We start from the raw sequence: 18,330 nt of genomic DNA on the forward strand, positions 1-18,330 counted from the left end.
TCAGGGACGTGCATGTTAGAGAGCGCTGATGCAACCGCAAATTATAAAAAAAAAAGATTCGAGTGAAGAGAAGGAAGAGGGGGAGCAGGAGGGAGGCGGGGGAGGACAGGAGCAGCAGAAGGAGGGAGGAGGAGAAAGTGGTTCATTTCCCAAAAGAAAAAGAAAAGGTTTGATGTTGCAGAGGAGAGAGAGGATCCTGGGGGGGCGGTGTTCCTCGGATCTGCAGACGGAGCCAAGCGTCAGCCTGGCTGCATGCAACCCTTCACACAGGAAAAAACTCAGGGCGGGGGGAGGGAGAGGAGGAGGAGGAGAGGGAGAGGTGGGGAGGAGGAAGAGGAAGGGCGTCTCTCCTGCAAGTGTGAACCCATTCCCGGTGCAGGACTCATGAAAAATCAAAAGAAAGAAAAGAGATGGTGGAGAAAAGACGTGCCACCAGGATAAGAGTCTATCTCTGGAGCTGGGTTGGATTCTGGGCGGGGGGAGGGGGGGCTGACTGTGTTTGGCTACTACCGGGCGAGCTCAGAGATTGGTTGGGCGGCGTGCATCATTTGACCATGCAAAGTTTATACCTTGGGTGTTCTCCTGAAGTCAAAGTTCTGTTGGTCGAGGTTGTCATAGTTCCTGTTTTTAGTCTGATGGTAATGTGCACAGAGAAAATACGCAGACACAGAAGAAGGTTATAGACAGTCAGAGCATCCAACACATGATTTCTGCTGCAAACCAGGGGGTGGAGGAGGGGGGAGCACGCACACACATCTCTCCACCTGTCTGACTGTCCACCTGTCTGACTGTCTTTGTCTGATGGGATGTTTTTTTAAAACTGATTAGAATTTAGTTTCACTTTCTCTTCTTCAACTAAGCAAAAACAACATTCAGAGTTTCTACCTGACACCTGGGAGACTAAAATCTGTTGCTGCATGAAGTAAAACGACAAAATAAAACCCCCTGGATAATAAATAAATCACCTTTCATATGCAAAGCTTCCGAGAAACGTGTGTACTGTCTGTAAGTGGATTCACATGATGTTTACATTTCAAATATAAAATATTTAAAAAGCTGCTAGTATCATGTTGAATGTTCACATTTGAAATTCATCGTGTGTTTGACGTAAACTCACTTTAATGTAACAGAGACACAAGAAATAGACAGGAAATAATCAGATGGTAGGAATAAATTAAATTGTTCAAACTTACAAAGACGTTACAGGAGGTTTCAGGTCTTAAAGGGAATTAACAATAAATGATTATGGTCCTGTGTACTTTTACTCCAGGGAGGCACAGAAGATTATTTTTTACTTTAATGTCAGCTTTAGTTACTTTACAAATTAAAATTTTAAAGAAAGTTAATTTCAAACTTTCTAAATAATTGTTATTTAATTTTAAAACCTAACCAATATTTTCTAGTTCAAATTTGAACTGACATTTTCCTGATTATACTTTAATACTTTAAGGTCAACACAATACAGTATTAGTACTTTTACTTTAGTAAATGCTCTGATTTTACCATTCAGTAAAATCCTAATAAAATAATCAAATACAATAATCAGGATGGTTTTGTCTATTTACAGTATAAAAAGCTAAATTGACTCTACAGTTGATTTCATCAGTTATATTTAGTTCCAGATATTTCTGAGCTGGATTTTATTTTTAGAGCAACAAAGAACAAAGAAATCCGAAACGTGTCGAACTCTGATCCTCGTTCTCAACAACAGAGCTGTCGTCAGCTATTTTAGCTTTAATACGTGTCGGCCTGACAGTTTGGGGTTGTTGCAGTAGATTATGAGACTGAAACTGGTCTTTATTATAAACCTCTGAATCTGGAGAAGACAGAACAGGAACATTTAAATTCAGTTGTTCTTTGAACTTCAATCTAAAACCACAACGTCAAAGACCAAACCTGCATTCGTGCACTGTACAGTCTTATTGTAATATGTTGTTCAGTCCTGTCATTCGCCCTGATGTGCTTTCCTCCTTGATTTTTTTGTTAAACAGTAAACCCGTCTACAACCGGCCTCGTGTCACAAACCTGCCTGAGCTTCAGTTAAGTTTGATTTTCACGGAGCAGAGGACGAACTCAGCTCTGACTCTGCTCTCAGGAAACGTCCTCTGATGTTAAGCTGGTGTGGCGGCAGAGCGTCCCATTAGTCCTCGACTCAATCCGCTCCAAATGTTAATCTCATTAAATTTACATCGCAAGTCCCTGAATAACACACACACACACACACACACACACACATCTATAAGAATACACAACCTGTTTCTCCACCTGTCTGACCGTGTTTCAACTGCATCATATAAAAAATGTGGATATAAAAATCTCTGTACACATGGGCTGAAGCTGTCAGTGAGTAAATGCAAAGTCGGTGTATTTGGATGCTGACGAGGACAAGTTAACATCTGTCTTTGTGTTTGTGTCACAAGACTAATTGTCCATTTATCGTCTTATTCCCAGTTGTGATGAAGCTGCAGTTTAACACCTCTTTATTTCTGAACACTACGTCTTTAGACATATTGATACACACGAGTATCACGATACTGAGGTGTGTGAATCTGTATTAATTCTAAAAAACACTGGAATCATTCCTAATTAATAAGTTACATAAGAGGCACTGGTTCATTTTAAGTTTATTTTTTGTTCTTTATACTATGAAAGTTTCCTTAAAACTAGATTTTAAAAATTGCAATATGTTACCTTGGTTACAGAATCACAATATCCTGAATTGTAACCTCTATATCATGATACTGGCAACTTTATTTTCCTGCTTCAATAAATTTATACTGAGCCATATAATGTAAAACAGGTAAAAGTGAACAGAGCTAAGGTAACTGATTAGCATTACACGGCTGGCTAACATGTTAGCAGCTAGCTCGCTAGTATACCTTGTAGATGTGTGTATTAATTTGTCTGTGGCGTGAACAAACTACTAAAATGTGGTGTTACTTTATGAACCCTAATGTTGACTACACTGTTGTTATCTACATAATAATAATGATGTGGTGGAAACTGTAACTGTGAATAAACAACCTTATTAAATAATAATAGTTGTTACATATTAATGAACAAACATGAGACTAACTGGAGCTGGTAATGATTAATGACTTTATAAACTACTGAACCGTTACTGTGCAGTGGTTTGTAGCAGCCGCCATTTCTTTTATAAAGTTCACGGCGAGCTCAGCGCCTCTGCTGCTTTTCATCATTATCATTATTACATTAGGAATCAGAGAGATGTTTAATTCAGAAACAACACACAGCTCTGTTCACCTCCTTGGACTCGTCTGCTGTAATATTCATGTCTGCTCCTACTTTAAAAAGTCTCTGCTCCAATATTCATGAAGGTCTTTGGCTCAAAATGTGAGACAGGAAGTCACTTTTCAGCTTCTCTAAACTTAAATCTGACTTTATTTTATTTTATTATTTTTTCATTTTTTTATTCCGAGGTTCAGATTTAAAACATCTGTAAATGTTTTAATTGCGTTTTTTGATTCAGTTAGAAGTCAGCCCTGAGACAAGGTTACTTTACACATGAACTTGTACTTTCTGTAATAACTGTACAGTACTGCAGAGAAACAGTCATTACTAATACTGTAAATGTTATTGAACTAAGGAGTATCTAATACTCATACTCATATTAGAATAGACAGTATAAATAATGTCCAGCTCTGCTCTTTTTTAAATTATTTTTCTTCTATCCTGTCCGTCCAGTCTTTGATTCCACTGTTCCTCATTTGTTTCCACATGTTTAGCAACTTATCTCTTCTTTACTATAGAAAACAGTAATATTATTTATTTGTGTCATAATTTGCATCATGTGTCTCTTAGCTCACTTGCAGCCCGTCCTCTTCTGATTAATCTTCCGTCAGCACTGTTCAGTCTTCTCTGCTGTTTTAACACTGATGCTCATTTTAGTCAAAGTGAGAATGGAGCTGATCTGACTTTCTGCTTGCTGACACGTGGACAGTCGGACAGATAGATTTCACAGTGAGGCAGGTCGTCAGCTGCCACAGAAGCAGCTGAGATGTGTTTGCACGACTCCGACTCTCCATCAGTGTCGAGGTGATGAGAAACCAGACAACAGACGGAGGTGAAGAACTGAAAGATGATGTGGACGGACAGAGAGAGAGAGAGAGAGACAGCACTGAAGAGAGAAAGCAGAGAAGGCTCAGCAACAGAAAATGTAAGCAGATTTTTAAATGAAAAGAAACAAAGGTGAAACAAAAACACAAAAGAACATAAGAAAAAACAAGGAAATAAAAAGCTCAAACCTCCACCAAGACTGAAAATCATTATTTGAATTAAGAACACACAGAAATGTGTCATCTCTTAAAATACACAGTGATGGAAAATCATGGAACCCATGACGGATTGTTTCCACTTAGGTGAAAATGGTCAAGATGCTCTCACACTGTTAGAAAACCATCTTTCTCCTGCATCCGGTTCTCTGCAGGTGATTTACTCACAAAAAAGGAATCAGAGGGTAAAAAACAACATCTACAGAAAAACTGGGACTTTTTCTAAACTGCAATAAAAACTAAAATCTGTGAACTATTCAATTTTGTTAAACTGACTTATCTGACAAACAACGTTTTCACTGAAAAAACTATTTAGTTTAAATAAATAATAAAAATTTGAATGCTGTAGCACGACAACAGAGACAAAATATTAATCTATTCAAAAATTTAATTTCTCAATATGAGACTGTAAATAATTTAGTTTTTCACCATTTACAGTCGTAAAAGATTCAGATGCTCTGAGAGGATCTTATTGTGTAAAGGCCCAGTGAAGGAACATTTTAATATTTGTGACCTTTGGGAAACTGCACGAGAACTCATCTTGTTAACACAGTCCACCGCTGAGTCCAGACACGCTGCTACACAAGGAGGAGACTAAACATCAGTTCTTTGCAGAAAGGCCACCGAGTTCTTCAGAGCAGAGCTAAATGATCTGCATTTACAGTGTCAACAGCCTTTGTACCAAGGACACTTCAACATGTGGTTGGGAGGAGATCGAACCACCAACCTCGTGGTGGTGACGACTGTACCTCCTAATCCACAGCTGCCCCACGTGTCAGATGAGAGAAAAACAGTAGAAACATGTTCTGAGTTTATGCTTTAGCTTGTTTTGAGGAAAAAACGACTGCTCTGTGCCCAAGATGTAAAAGATAATCCAGATGTTTACGAGTGAAAGGTACAAAACCACCGAGACAGATTCACCTGACTCCAGTCCAGCTCTGTCTCCCAAAGTAGTCGGGCTGTGAAATGATATTTGTGTATTTGTTCTAGATAAACACATGGAACCGAACACACAGAACAGACATTCAGTGCTCCAGGTGAGCTGTGCCGTGATCAACGTGAGACAAAGACACTGGATCTTTTCCCACCAAAAAGCAGAAAATAATAATCAAACCGTGTCCTCAGGACATTAACATTAACTTCCACAACTTTTCCGAGACCAAAGTCTGAAACATTTCTAAACAAGGCTTTTTACATGTGTCAGACTGGGACTTACTCTGTCTACAGCTGAGCTGTCAGCATTAGCACACAGTACATTAGTAGTACTAGTATTAGTACATTAGTGCTAGTACATTCAAAAAAACCCTAGTGTGCAACAAGAATGGGCATATATTACACTAAAATGTTGTCAATGAGTATCCATACTTTACAAATGATTAAAAAGTGTAACTGTAATTAAAGGTAATGTAACACGGTGGTAAACACGACTATAGCCTAAACTTTTTTTGAGGTTGTTGCAGCATCAAACTCAAAATTGGCTTCTGCTCAGCGATAAACTGAGCCCATATCAGATATCAGCCATGACACTGCCTAAATAACCAGGCTTGGCATCGAATAATGGCAGTAATCTAAGTTTATGTTTGAGACATGTGCTACGTCATGAGTTAGCAGCACAAGTAGGAGACTGGTAGACCTGACTCACAACATGGAGACAAACAAACTCAGCTCTATGGACATACATTATTAACATTGTAAAACACATCAAGCTTAATCAAACACCTCAAAAAGTATCATGCTGAAGAGCACGATGTCTTCCACAAAACAAACTTTATACTTCATTCATGAATCAGATCAGTTTGGGCATCGGCCGATACACGAACGCAGGTATCAGTATCAGAAGAAGTCAGATCAGTACATCCCTCTCTCCAATGAAGTTCTTTAATGAAAACAATAAAAATATTTTCTTTGCCCTTTTGTCAGATAAATAAAGCTTCTAGCAACTTAACAAGTCACAGGTTTTAGATTTCGTTGCCTTTATCCTGTTAATGGTTTGTATAAAAGTGATGAATTACACGTAATGAACCGAGCTCCGTTTGTGTCGGCTGTAACAGTGTTTCTGGGTGTAACGTCCAGACTGACACTGAGACTGTGTCAGTGACTGCTGAACTGATTTTGGTTCATGGGGTTAACACAAAAGAAACTGTAAATTAAAACTCGATTCCCAGTTGAACTGAACTGAAGATGTGATGTTCATGTCCAGCTGTTCAAGATGGAGCCAGGTGTTTCTCAGCCTTTCTGATATTACAAACTGATTTACCTGAGCAGGTGAGGATGGACTGGTTTTACTGTAGTGTTTGCTGCCTTCATCATGTGATCAGCAGTAATGAGAGACCAAAGTGAAAACACACAACTCATCAGGTGTGATGAGTTATACAGGACGTAGACGACTCAAACCCAAATCTGCACTGAAATAAAACGTAGACGGGAATAAAATAGAACTGGTTGCTTTAATGGTCGAATTTCTTTTCTAGACAGGATCAAAACCAAAATGATCTTGGTGGAGATTAAAAAAATCTAAGAAAGAAAAGAAGAAGAGGAAAAGCAGCAATGGGAGAGAAGCTGAAGCTGATGGCAGGAAGAATATTAAAGGGCGGAGGATGACGGAAGAGGGCACATAAACACACGTCTTCATACCGACTGCATGTACAGTATGTGTATGTGTATGTGTGTGAGTGTGTTAGTGTGTATCTGAGCTGACCTTGGTCTCTCTCTCCTCCAGCAGAGTCTCCAGTCTCTTCTGAGCGGCTCGGCCCTCGTGGTCATCGCTCACAATCAGAATGATGTGGTTCCACCTGAATTCTCTCATCAGATCGAACCAGACGTGAGCCTGGTGGGAGTACGGAGGCACCGTCCTCAGGAACGACAGGTGGATGCTCTGAGGACGAAGAGGAGCAAGGTGTTAATCTTGACTGGAAACTGAAGAAAAATGTACAGTAGAGATGAAACTACCAGAAAAAGGAACTAAACTACTGCAGAGCTTCAAAACAACTATATCAAGATAGAAAGTGACCAAAAAGACATGGAAAACTAAAATGAGACACAAGCTGACTACAAAGACAAACAAATGACCAGAAAGAAACACAAAAAACTACAACATTGCATAATTTTTGATGTTTTGCACACACATTAGGAAGTTCTACTGTGTTATTTAGGTTACCTTATCAGAGTAGATGGACATACGCGTTGTCAGCCCGACCACCGGGATTCTGTAGAAACCAGCCGTATAGGAAACAGGTGTTGGAGTCAAGTGGTCGTTGGACTGAGGAGGATGACTGACCAGAATCGCGTACACCTACACAAAGAGAAAAGTAAATAATTTATTAACTTTAATCCTAAAGGTATTTTGTCAGTATGTTGCAGACGTGAATCCTGATATGAGGCTGATGCTACAGGTGATAAGTTCATATTTAGTCTTTCCAGACTCTCAAACATCTCACATCGTCTAAGAAAACGTAAACAGTATTCGTTGGGTAAACTGCTGTTGGACACTGGGGTTTCTGTGTCTTATTCAAGTACACCTCAACAAGTGGCCTAGAGGAACCAGGAATCAAACCCCTAATCCTGAGGATCATGGATGACTGCCCTATCAAATGAACCACTACCTCCTCTTGGTATTTCAGTATGTGCTGGGGTATTCAGGCGGCTGGTTAGTGTAGTGGTAACATCACCGCCTCCCATGTGGGAGACTGGGGTTCAAATCCCAGCTATGGCTACCTCCAGTAGAGGTCCTTAGGCAAGACCTCCTCACGCTGCCCTGCCTACCATTGTAACTTGTAATGACTTGTAAGTCGCTTTGGATAAAAGCGTCTGCTAAATGACTGTAATGTAATGTATTCAGGGTTGTTCCTACAATTTCTATTTAATAGCAAATAGACGTGAAACATCTTCAGTGACATCAACAAAGTCCATTTCATCATTGGAAAACCTTGGCCGGAGAATCTCTATAGACTTTCCGTCAGTTTCTGGATGTTGTTTTGCTCCAAAATTTTTTCAACTGGTGAAGACATTTTCTTTATTTGGTTGTATTAAGTTACAGCGTGTTGAGCTCTCAGGGCCTGTGTCCTTTTACTTTAGAAACAACATGAACACACCAGCAGCTCAGACTGAATGAGACTGAAACCAGCTCTGCAGCAGCCTGAAGCAAACACACTGTTACACAGACGTATGTGACCAAGAGTGTGTGAGTGCTGCCTCTGTAATCCCTCCATCTCTCCACGGGGACGATGGACGGATTACATCTCTGTTTCTGCAGAGAGAGAGAGGAAGTTAATCTGATGTCCATCTCTCTCTGTCCAACACGTCGACGCCATGTTGGCCTCATTTTCTCCACAAAGGAAACCAAAGTGAAAATTTCATTGTCTTTTCTCTGCTTGTCCTTCTCTTTCTGTCGTTTAGACAACATAAGAATAAAGATTTCTTCTGTCATGTTCTGAGTTTTTGTAGTCTTTGTTGTTTAGTTTAACTACTTTACATACAGCGGGGGTGGAAATCCCTGGCAAACTGATTTAAATTCCTGGTGTAACTATTTGATTAATTCTTTATGCATTAAAGAGACAAATGTTTGGCTCTTGCTGCAACGCCCTGTGTGCCAAAGCAGTGATTTGTGTTATGACACGACGGTTAAGGTGTAACTGGTTCTGATGACAGTTGTTGTCAGATAGTGTTGGTGCAGTTTTTGTATAAAGCTGCAGTTTGGAAGATTTGTAGCAGAAGTGGAATATAGTATTCATAATTATCCTACTGTTGAGTTTTCTTTAACCTTACAATGAGTCAACATTTAGGCTGCCATGTTTCTACAGTAGCCCAGAATGGACAAATCAAACACTGACTCCACAAAGCAAATCCAATTTCTCTTGAATTATTATAAATCTTTTCATTCAGCAAATCCGAAGGCGGCAATTCAAATTTAGAAAAATAAATAAATAAATAAAAGTTTTTGCGCCCAGTGTTTTTTCTATCGTCTAAATCAGTGCTGTCGATTCTCAAAATGAGTCAGACAAAGCACTACCTGAGACTCTATACTCAGATACTTTTTTATTTTTTAACACAGACCGTCTAGAAATGCCTTCAGAGTTTAGGGGAGTTGAGAAACAGTGGAGTTCCTTGTGTGACTGAATGATACGATGATACACGAGAGGCACAACCTGGAGCTGGATTCCACCTCCAGATTTCTCACATTGCCTGATTGTCTGCACCTGGGCTCATTCCCTGTAGTGGCATAGACCTTATTATTGTTATTGGCCACATCTCTTCTCTTCTTGTCATAATGCTAAACATGAAAAGTTACCCGACAGGCTTAATGAATTATATTTTGTAACTTCTATTCACTTGAGGCCTGTGTATCGGTGTCAAACTGTCCCATTAAAAGCAGCTGAATTCTCCATGATCAGCTCCTGTCTGCAGTGGATCATGGACACTCAGACTGTCAGTGTTTTACTGTGACACTGAATAAAAGTTAAAAACATGAAGATTGTGAGTGAAGTTCTGTTCTCTGATCTTTAAATGGATTTATGGAAGTTTATTCTGGAGGGACATCAGAGGTGATAATGTCCTCAGGGTGTGACACAGTTCACTCAGTCATGTGTTAATTGTACCAAATTACAACTGGGCGCAATTAAAATCTCATTTACAGATCAACCTGACTAAAAACTCATAGTTCGCTTCTGGATGTTGTTTTCCCGTTTGTGTGTTGAGATGACACATGAATCTGATCTGACAGCAGCTGCTCTTCACTTTCTTCTTTAAGCGCTAGCTGCAGATTGTTTCTGTTAGTAGAAGAAATTTCTAGAACAACAAACCAGACAAATGAAAGTGAAGACAGACGACATGTCTCAGGCCAAATGGGACGAAGTAAAGAAGACAAACTATACGAGACAGAGTAAACGAGCTGATGTTCCCTGCAGCAGATGCTCCTTCACACGTCGCTCCGTTTATTTTTATTTGTCTTTAATCACAGACTCGAAGATGAAGCTGACGCTTTAAAAAGAGCTGAAGCTTAACTCCGGGAGCGCTGTTATATTTTTAACATGTGAAGCTTCTTCTGATCGGTCTGTCTTATTATTTTCTTCTGATTCATAATTAAACCTCAGTCTCACTGTCCTCTGCTCTGAAAACTAGTTTGTACTCAGTGAGGATACTGCATTATATCCCCTTTATTCGTTAATCACAATAGTTTTTAATGTTTATCTTTATACATTTTAACATATTTAATTCTATTTATCACTTTTTTTTTTTAGTTTTTACAATTTTTGTTTCTTTATTGTTAATATTAACCGTTTAGTGCATCCTGTCCCACATCCTCATTTCACTGCACATATTAAAACAGGTGAGAAAAATAAATATTTAAATACTTGATTTTCTATAGTTCAGTGATAATCAGCCTTAAAAACTAAATTATAAACACTACAAAACACTGTCATATCATAGTCTGGGAATATGGAAAGTTTTCTTTTGAAAATATTCCAGGAAAAAGTCACGTTCAAGATTAAATTCATAACGATTTTCCAAGAATAAAATGAGATAGTTCTGTCTCAGTAATGTGAGAATAAAGTCACATCATCAAATATCATTAAATATAAATAACACTGAACACTGTTTTGCTCTAGTTGAGAATTAAAACATTAAAATTAAAATATTGTTTGACTCTGAGCTGCAGGACCAGTAGAATTACATTATCCACAACGCATCTGTAATGACTCCTTTGTCCTACAGTTCATTCAGGCATCTGTATTTCCTTCCTTCCTTCCTTCAGTCTTCTTCATCTCTCCTACTGTGTTCCTCCTCGTCCACCTCCCATCAGAAACAAACAACGTAAAGGCCATCATCATAAAATCTTGGTATTTACAGAATTAGTTGATAATATAATTAACCAAAACAATTCCACATTCTCTCTAATTTCATATTCATAAAGTAAAATATCTCCTAGAAGAAGAAAGTCTAATCTGACGATTCCGTTTCCAGGAGCCACCCCCGTCTGATGATCTGCTGTCACTGACGCTGTAACAGGGTTTCATGAGCTATTTTCATCGATGTGTTTGTGTGTTTGTCAACATTTGTGGATTTGGTGTCAGCCAGATTGAGTCTGTTCAAACCCCCCCCCCCCCCTTTGAATCAATAATAATTTAGACCTGACCAGAAACTGTTTCTCACGTTTTCTCTGTACAACACGCTTCTATTCAGCTCTGTTGTTTTACTTCATCTGTTAATGATCTGAGTCTGAATACAGACCTACAGTTTAACAGCTACACAGACAGTGACTGTGTTGAGCTGCACTTCGTTAACCAGCCTCAGACTGGTCAGAGCTCCCAAGCTGGTTTTAATGTTGTGGCTGAAGCTGATAAACTCACAGTGATGATGCAGATATTTCTGCGTTTAAACCTCTCTGTAATAAACCACATCAGAAACACATATTGTGATTGGAGGAGACAATAAAGATGTTTCACAGACACTTAGTTTCTCTGCAGACACTGTGACTGTGTGTGTACAGGTAAGGTCACAGTGAGATCACAATGTCAGAAGATTAAATTAATGGAGCCGTGGGCGAACTGCACAAAACAAAGTGTGAGAGGCAGCACTACCTCTCCCTGTGTGCTGAGCCTCAGCCCTGCCTCCGGAGAATCGTCCCTACAGAGGAGCAGACGACATGTGTGCACTGGATATATGAACAATGACTGACACAAGGTTAGCGGTGATTGGCTAGTTCACACCAGGACGCTGTGGATTCATGTAGACTGAGTGAGGTGGACCAGGAGGAACCAGATTATGTGTGTTATACATGTTTATGCTTTAACTGTGAGTGTGAGATGAGTCTGAGCCATCTCACCTGGTTGGAGATCAGGTCCTCGCAGACGGACAGGGCCATCTGGATGGCGTTGGGTTTGTGTGTGACGGAGATGGCGTTCATCTTGAACTTGTCTTTCCCGTACAGAGTGTTGGCCTGGCTCACCGCCTCCTTAAACACCTGCTCGTAACGTTTCTGACTCAGCACGGCCCCGATGTTCACCAGCCGAGGTTCACAACCACCGCGGGCCACGGAGCAGCACTGCAGCACGGTGAGGAGCAGCACACCACGCAGCTCCACTGGGAGGAGGAGAAACAGAGGGAGGTCAGAGAGCACGGAGGAGGAGGAGGACTGAAGATTAAAGACAGTCCAGTCGATGTGTGAACATCTGCACTGAGCAGATTCACGCCTGTTCAAGCATCAAGACATGAACCACTCAGAGAAGAACCAGGTTCAAATGGAGACAAAGAACGAGGACACTTGGTGGCTGGAGAGGGAACCGCAGGAGACAGAAGGAACGGACAGAACAACGTGAACTGAGACACAAATCGAAACAGTAAACTCACAGCTGGAGGTCGTCACGCATGAATCACATTATTAATAGTGCAGGAACATGTTAGTCAGTGTAACTGTTGCTGTTATTCAGTATGAACGGAGCCACAAGGTTTAAAATCACTTTAGAAAAAGCACTTTGCAACGTAAGTAGCTGTGTGGTTGATGATGAAAGAAGGAACCGGACTGAAGTGAGTGAAGCTGGAAGAAGAAAGACCAAGACAGGAATAAGTTTGTCTTTGATGCTGCCAACAGAACCAAACCTCAGCTGTTTTCAGACATGCTCTGGACCCTGAACGTATCTGGACATCAGCAACGTCCGGGTCAAACGGCTCGGGGATTACCTGGACTTTGTCCTGCGAGCCCCACATCAAAGTCCAGGTAATGTGTCTGCTCGCTCTACACAGGTGAAGTGTGTGTGAGAACACGTGTGACTCAGACGATGTCTACCTGTGTTTTACATGTGTGAAAACTGCACAATGGACCTGATTCTTCTGATGGTCCAGTTTAAAGGTGAAACCAGCTTCAGTGACGATGAACAAGCTAAAGATCAGTTTTCATCAACTATTCCAAAATTAATTAAACATCAGATTTAAATACTGCTCTAAAAAGGAATTATTTTTCCCACGTCCACAGAAAATCAGGAATCTTTAAAAGATTTTACCACAAACACGTCAGGAGGAGGTTTCACTGTTTTACACAGAACATCTGACATTAACGTGGATTTTCTCAGGATTTTTTGATCTAAACCTTCAGAACTGAACTGTTTCCGTCTTGTTTTCCATCAGAATTCACTGTTTTATTTCTAATAATCTTCCTCTGTCCACAAACCGGACAGAAAACTACGGTTTAATACGGACTTTAATAATAAATAAGAATAAAAAGGTGAAGAAAATAAAACGGTGAGGAAGAAACCACACTGATGATGATGATGATGATGATGATGATGATGGTGAAGATGTTTTTCTATTTCCATTTATTTTTCTGTTGACAGTTTGTGTTATTTCACACAGAACCGTGAAGATGAGCAGGTTCTGGTCGTGGATGTGAGGTTTTAATCCCGTTTAATCTGCTGAAACGTGTAGAAAATGTGACTCACTGTTTCCAGATTAAAATTCCGTCACAGCTCCGCGTCCTGTTGATTTCACCGTCTGGGATTGAATCACGGGGACTCCCAGTGCTCCCAGTGCTCCCAGTGCTCCCAGTGCTCCCAGTGCTCCCAGTGCTCCCAGTCCGGTACCGTCTGTTGCTCCCTAAAGCTGCCGTTCGCTCTCGGTTCCGGTCCGGGTCTTTCGGGTTAAAGGTTGTTGGGTTATTAACAAACTGTTGCGATAAACCGTGAACCGGGAAAAATCTCCGGTGACGTTTTGTGGTCGTTCCGGGGGTTCGGTCCGTTCAGTTCGGTACAGCTGTTGATCCGCGTCCTGTTGATTCACACAAACATCGTTTAAACCTTATTTTCTCCTTTATTCTCACGAACGTGTCTCCTTGTGTTCTACCGCTGGTCCCGGTTCGGACCGGCTCCGGTGTCCGGGTCCGGTGATGCTCGCGGACTTCCAGGTGACCTGATGCTCGCGAGCCCGCGGTCTGTCCTTGGATCCCGCGCGCTCACAGACGGAGGAGAGGAAGAGGCGCGTGGCCGCAGGAGCGCGGGCACGAGCGCGCTCACAGAAATCGCTCCAGCCACTTTCCCGCTTCTCCGCCATCAATCGGTGTTTATTTATTAATTAGATTGTTGATAAATATAATTATTGATTTATTTGTTGTTTTTTTATTCACGTGTTTACTTTTTGTTTTTATTTTTCTTTTAAAATATTCGGGCGGGGCTAAATATGGCGGGGGGCGGGGCCAGAAGCTACAAGCTGTGGGAGGAGCCACTTGTCGTGGTTATAACCTTCAGCATAAATTAAAAATAAAGTAAATGTGTGTTTATTACTGTCTGTACAGTTATTGGGATTTTATTGCACATTAGAATTTCTGCAGCAGTTTGTAACCAGACACATTAAGCAATTTCTCCAGTGTGGGACTAATAAAGTTTTATTATTATTACTATTATCCCCATAAAACGTGGATTTGTACTCCTCCCTAGTTTGTTATTACCATTTATTTCTGATTATTTGGAGTCTAAAGTGGCAGTTTTTATTTCAGAATATATAACCTGTTGCCAAGCCTCTGACTTCCTGGGTATGTGCTCCATATGCCCCTTCAGCACCATGCAGATGTTTATCTGTTAAAAGCATTTTATGTTGCTGCAACAGTGAACACAGAACCAAACAGTCAACTTACAGCTAATAAAAACACAACAACCAAAAAATAAACTTGCATACATTTGTGTGTTTCTTAACCTACAGTTAGAGTTCAATATCTCTTATACTATTAATGTTTGTTTTCCAAAAAGACCAATGCTATGAATTAAATCCAGATCTAAGTAACTGTAACCTTGTGAATGTGAGTGCTACTGAATGTGCCTATCTGAGAAACACAACACAACAACAAACACTAAGAATGACATAAAACTATAAACTTCACAATGTTTGCTCAAACATGAGCGATTATTAACAAGACACATATATATCATACAACGTTATTACATGTGTTGTGTAGAGATTGACCTGAGCGTGATGCACATGTGTTATTAATTATCCAGAACATGTAACCTACATGTCAACAGATGGGTCACACACGTGCATGTGTGTGTCCACACATGTATAATTAACATTGTGGGTCATCATCTTTCATCTGGAAACAAAAGGCAGCTCCTCACATCATCAAGACAGTTTTAGATCTGTTTTAGGCCTGATTCTAGATCTGGTTTTTAGTGTTAGTCTGGACTTCAGCCGACATCCTGCTGAGATAAAAGTAAAAAGAGAAGAAGAAGAAGAAGAAGAAACCAACCATTCACTCTCTGCTCGTCTTCTTCTGTGGTTGGTTCTGCTTTTAAAATCATCACCGCTGCCAGTATGCATGGCTGCCAAGGCAACGGGGATGCAGCTCCTCATCCTTATTGTGGTTACCACGGAAACAAGCATTTCCAACCCTCTTCCCCCTGCTCCCCCACCCACCCCACCCCTCTATTCAACCAGATATAACATATAATAACATATAATGGTCACAGACTTAAACACGTGAACCATGATGATCCAGGATCCAGATCTGAACCGGTTCCAGTTCTATAACCTGATAAATCCAATCAGCCGTTGGGACATATGGAGCTGCGATAGAATAAATTACACATACTCTGTATTTGTTAGTATTTTTCTAACCCCATTTAATAAACCCATGTGAAATCAGTGTGTAGTGTGAAAAGTGTGTGTGGGACGCTGCCAACTACAAACAGCATTAACCCTGTTTGGTTCTGAGCTCGTCCCTGAGATGTAAAAAGTTGGAATGGTCTAAAAGAAGATACATAATGTTTAGAGTGGATTGGGTGATGGTGGACCTCCTGTGCTGTCAAACAACAAAGTATCACCTGTGCTGTGATTTTAAGTTGTTTAAAATGCAGATACAGCACCGGTTGTGATGTCACAGTCAAATGATTCTGTTCTGAAGATGAAAGAGACACAGAGTCAGTTTAACAGGTCAGTCTGAGACCAGCCATAATGGAGCTGCACTAATTGGTTAGTTAAATATGTGTCTGAATACAGAGAGAGCGAGGCATCCCTGATGGATTCAGTTTTACCAGACGCAGACCACTGACTCAGACGATGACCTTCGACGGGCTGGAGGCCAGTTGACAAGAGGCCAGATTCTGACAGTTACTTTACTTTAAATATGAGTGTGTCACCCTCTGAGCCACAGGCAGGAGGCAACAGGGAAGACTTTATTCTGGGTAAATGGGTTTAGAGTGACACATTCCCACATGTATTTCACACACGTATATGTCTTTATAGGCTATTTCTGTGGAGGAAATTGAATCAGACTCCTGCCAGTGACAGAGGAACGAGGCGTTAGCTCCTGTCTGTCATGTCAGAAGAACGTCATGAGCGACTCAGAAACACTGTAGGATGTAGGATGATTGTTGTTCTTTATGTTGTTGCCAACCTAGTTAACTGTACACTTCATAGTCTGTGTGTGTCTAGTATAAAACATTTTATTAGCTACAAAATAGATTTTATCTTTGTCTTCAACCACCAGTGACGGTGTGTTTTGTAGCTCATTAACTCGTTATTTGACACTTCTATGATATATTCTGACAAGTGGGAGATATTACACAGTGAGATGTTTCCTACTCGGCTTTTTGTAATTACGACTAAAACAACATTACATGAATGCAGTATTATCCCCTGTCTGTTACAGTGGCTCATCTCTCAGTAGAAGTGGTGGATGTACCTTACTCCTTTGCCTGACATGAGCTGAGCTGAGCTGTGAACATGAAGTAGGACGCTGTGGCCTCACTGTTTCGTTCCTCTGGTGTTCAGGATCATGAGGTGACGGTTTCCTTCAGCTTCCAGGTCACTGAGTCAACACACACGCACATGATGGTCTTGTTATAGCTGTGAGGACATAATCCAGCCTTAACCCGAACCTGATTTTAACCTAAACCAAACTGAAAACAGGTCTGAATGACTCAACAGTTCTTTGGAGGTTTGAGGACAGTGATGGTATCAAACTAAAATCTGTCACACAGTTACATAAAGACACACACACACACACACACACACACACACACACACACACACACACACACACACACACACACACACACACACACACACACACACACAGTGATGCTCTCTCTGCATGTGTTGAAAGAGCGGTGAGAGAGATGCATGCTGGGATGCCTTTGTAGCCCGCTGTGTCCGCGGGTGATGGGGGTGGGGGGTTAGTGTGTATGTGTGTAGCTGGTTGTACAGTCAGTGGTGTCAGACAGCATCGGTCATGCAGCTGCCTGCAGCAGAGCAACCGCAGTCACATGTTCACACAGAGACGTTTGCTGTGGAGAACAAACGCTCTCATCTCTTCCATGAACTGAAAGGCCTGATTTTCTACATTTACAGATTTTAAAAATACGTTTTCACCAGGTAGCTCCAGAGTATGAGAACGACCATCACTGACATAGTCATCTGCAGCACAGGTTATCCACAGGGGACATTTCTGTCCCCCTTCCTCTTTAGAATTAAGACTACAGACAACACAGTCATGCTATGTTCAGACGTTCTCAGATGACCCTGATTCAGGAATTCAGGGAGAAGACATCAAAGAGTGCACGATGGTGGTAAACAGCCTCATCATCTCAAGCTCTACATCAGTAAAACAAAGGAACTGGGGTTGGACTCCTCTCAGTCCAGGTGAGTAGGTGGACGTTGAGGTTTACGTGGTGGTGCCGTCTCCTGTTGGGGCAGCAACGTGAAGGACAGACAACAGACTCGACAAATGATCTGTTACGCGTCCTTCATTTTAATCCCTGAATTGTCACTTTTAAATATTCTGTTCATTCTCTCTGCTTCTTCACACCTTTTTATTTTGTATTTCATTATTTATTATGTTATGATACATATTGTTATGCAAGTTTGCTTTTCGAAGTCCGGCCCAGTAAAATATAAATTATGTCTAATCTGGATTAATTCAGTTTCTCAATGGTATTTTGTTCCTTTTAAAAAAAAAAACAACAGAAAAATAACATATCTGTATTACATGTCGGTCAATAAAGATCAGCCACTGAGAAACGGTGGACCACTAGAATACACCTTAAGTAACTACTGACAA

At 40.7% G+C, this 18,330-nt stretch overlaps 1 protein-coding gene across 4 annotated transcripts in view; it reads right to left on the reverse strand.

Annotated features, from left to right (window-relative positions):
* Nucleotides 1-13,830, reverse strand: part of grin1b (glutamate receptor, ionotropic, N-methyl D-aspartate 1b) — a 47,130-nt gene extending 33,300 nt beyond the window's left edge. For all 4 annotated transcript variants that reach the window (XR_003297699.1, XM_026343962.1, XM_026343963.1 and 1 more), the window contains exons 1-5: nt 13,724-13,830; nt 12,115-12,371; nt 7,450-7,584; nt 6,991-7,167; nt 570-632 (exon numbers count right to left, since the gene is read on the reverse strand). Coding sequence is in view for 3 of the 4 variants with exons in the window: in XM_026343962.1 (XP_026199747.1) it covers nt 570-632; nt 6,991-7,167; nt 7,450-7,584; nt 12,115-12,371; nt 13,724 (633 nt within the window). In the remaining variant the exon portion in view is untranslated. The remainder of the gene's footprint in view (nt 1-569; nt 633-6,990; nt 7,168-7,449; nt 7,585-12,114; nt 12,372-13,723) is intronic.
* Between the last annotated feature and the right edge of the window lie 4,500 nt (nt 13,831-18,330).

Source organism: Anabas testudineus, chromosome 9, assembly GCF_900324465.2.
Source record: "Anabas testudineus chromosome 9, fAnaTes1.2, whole genome shotgun sequence".
In the NCBI taxonomy this organism is placed as follows: Eukaryota; Metazoa; Chordata; class Actinopteri; order Anabantiformes; family Anabantidae; genus Anabas; species Anabas testudineus.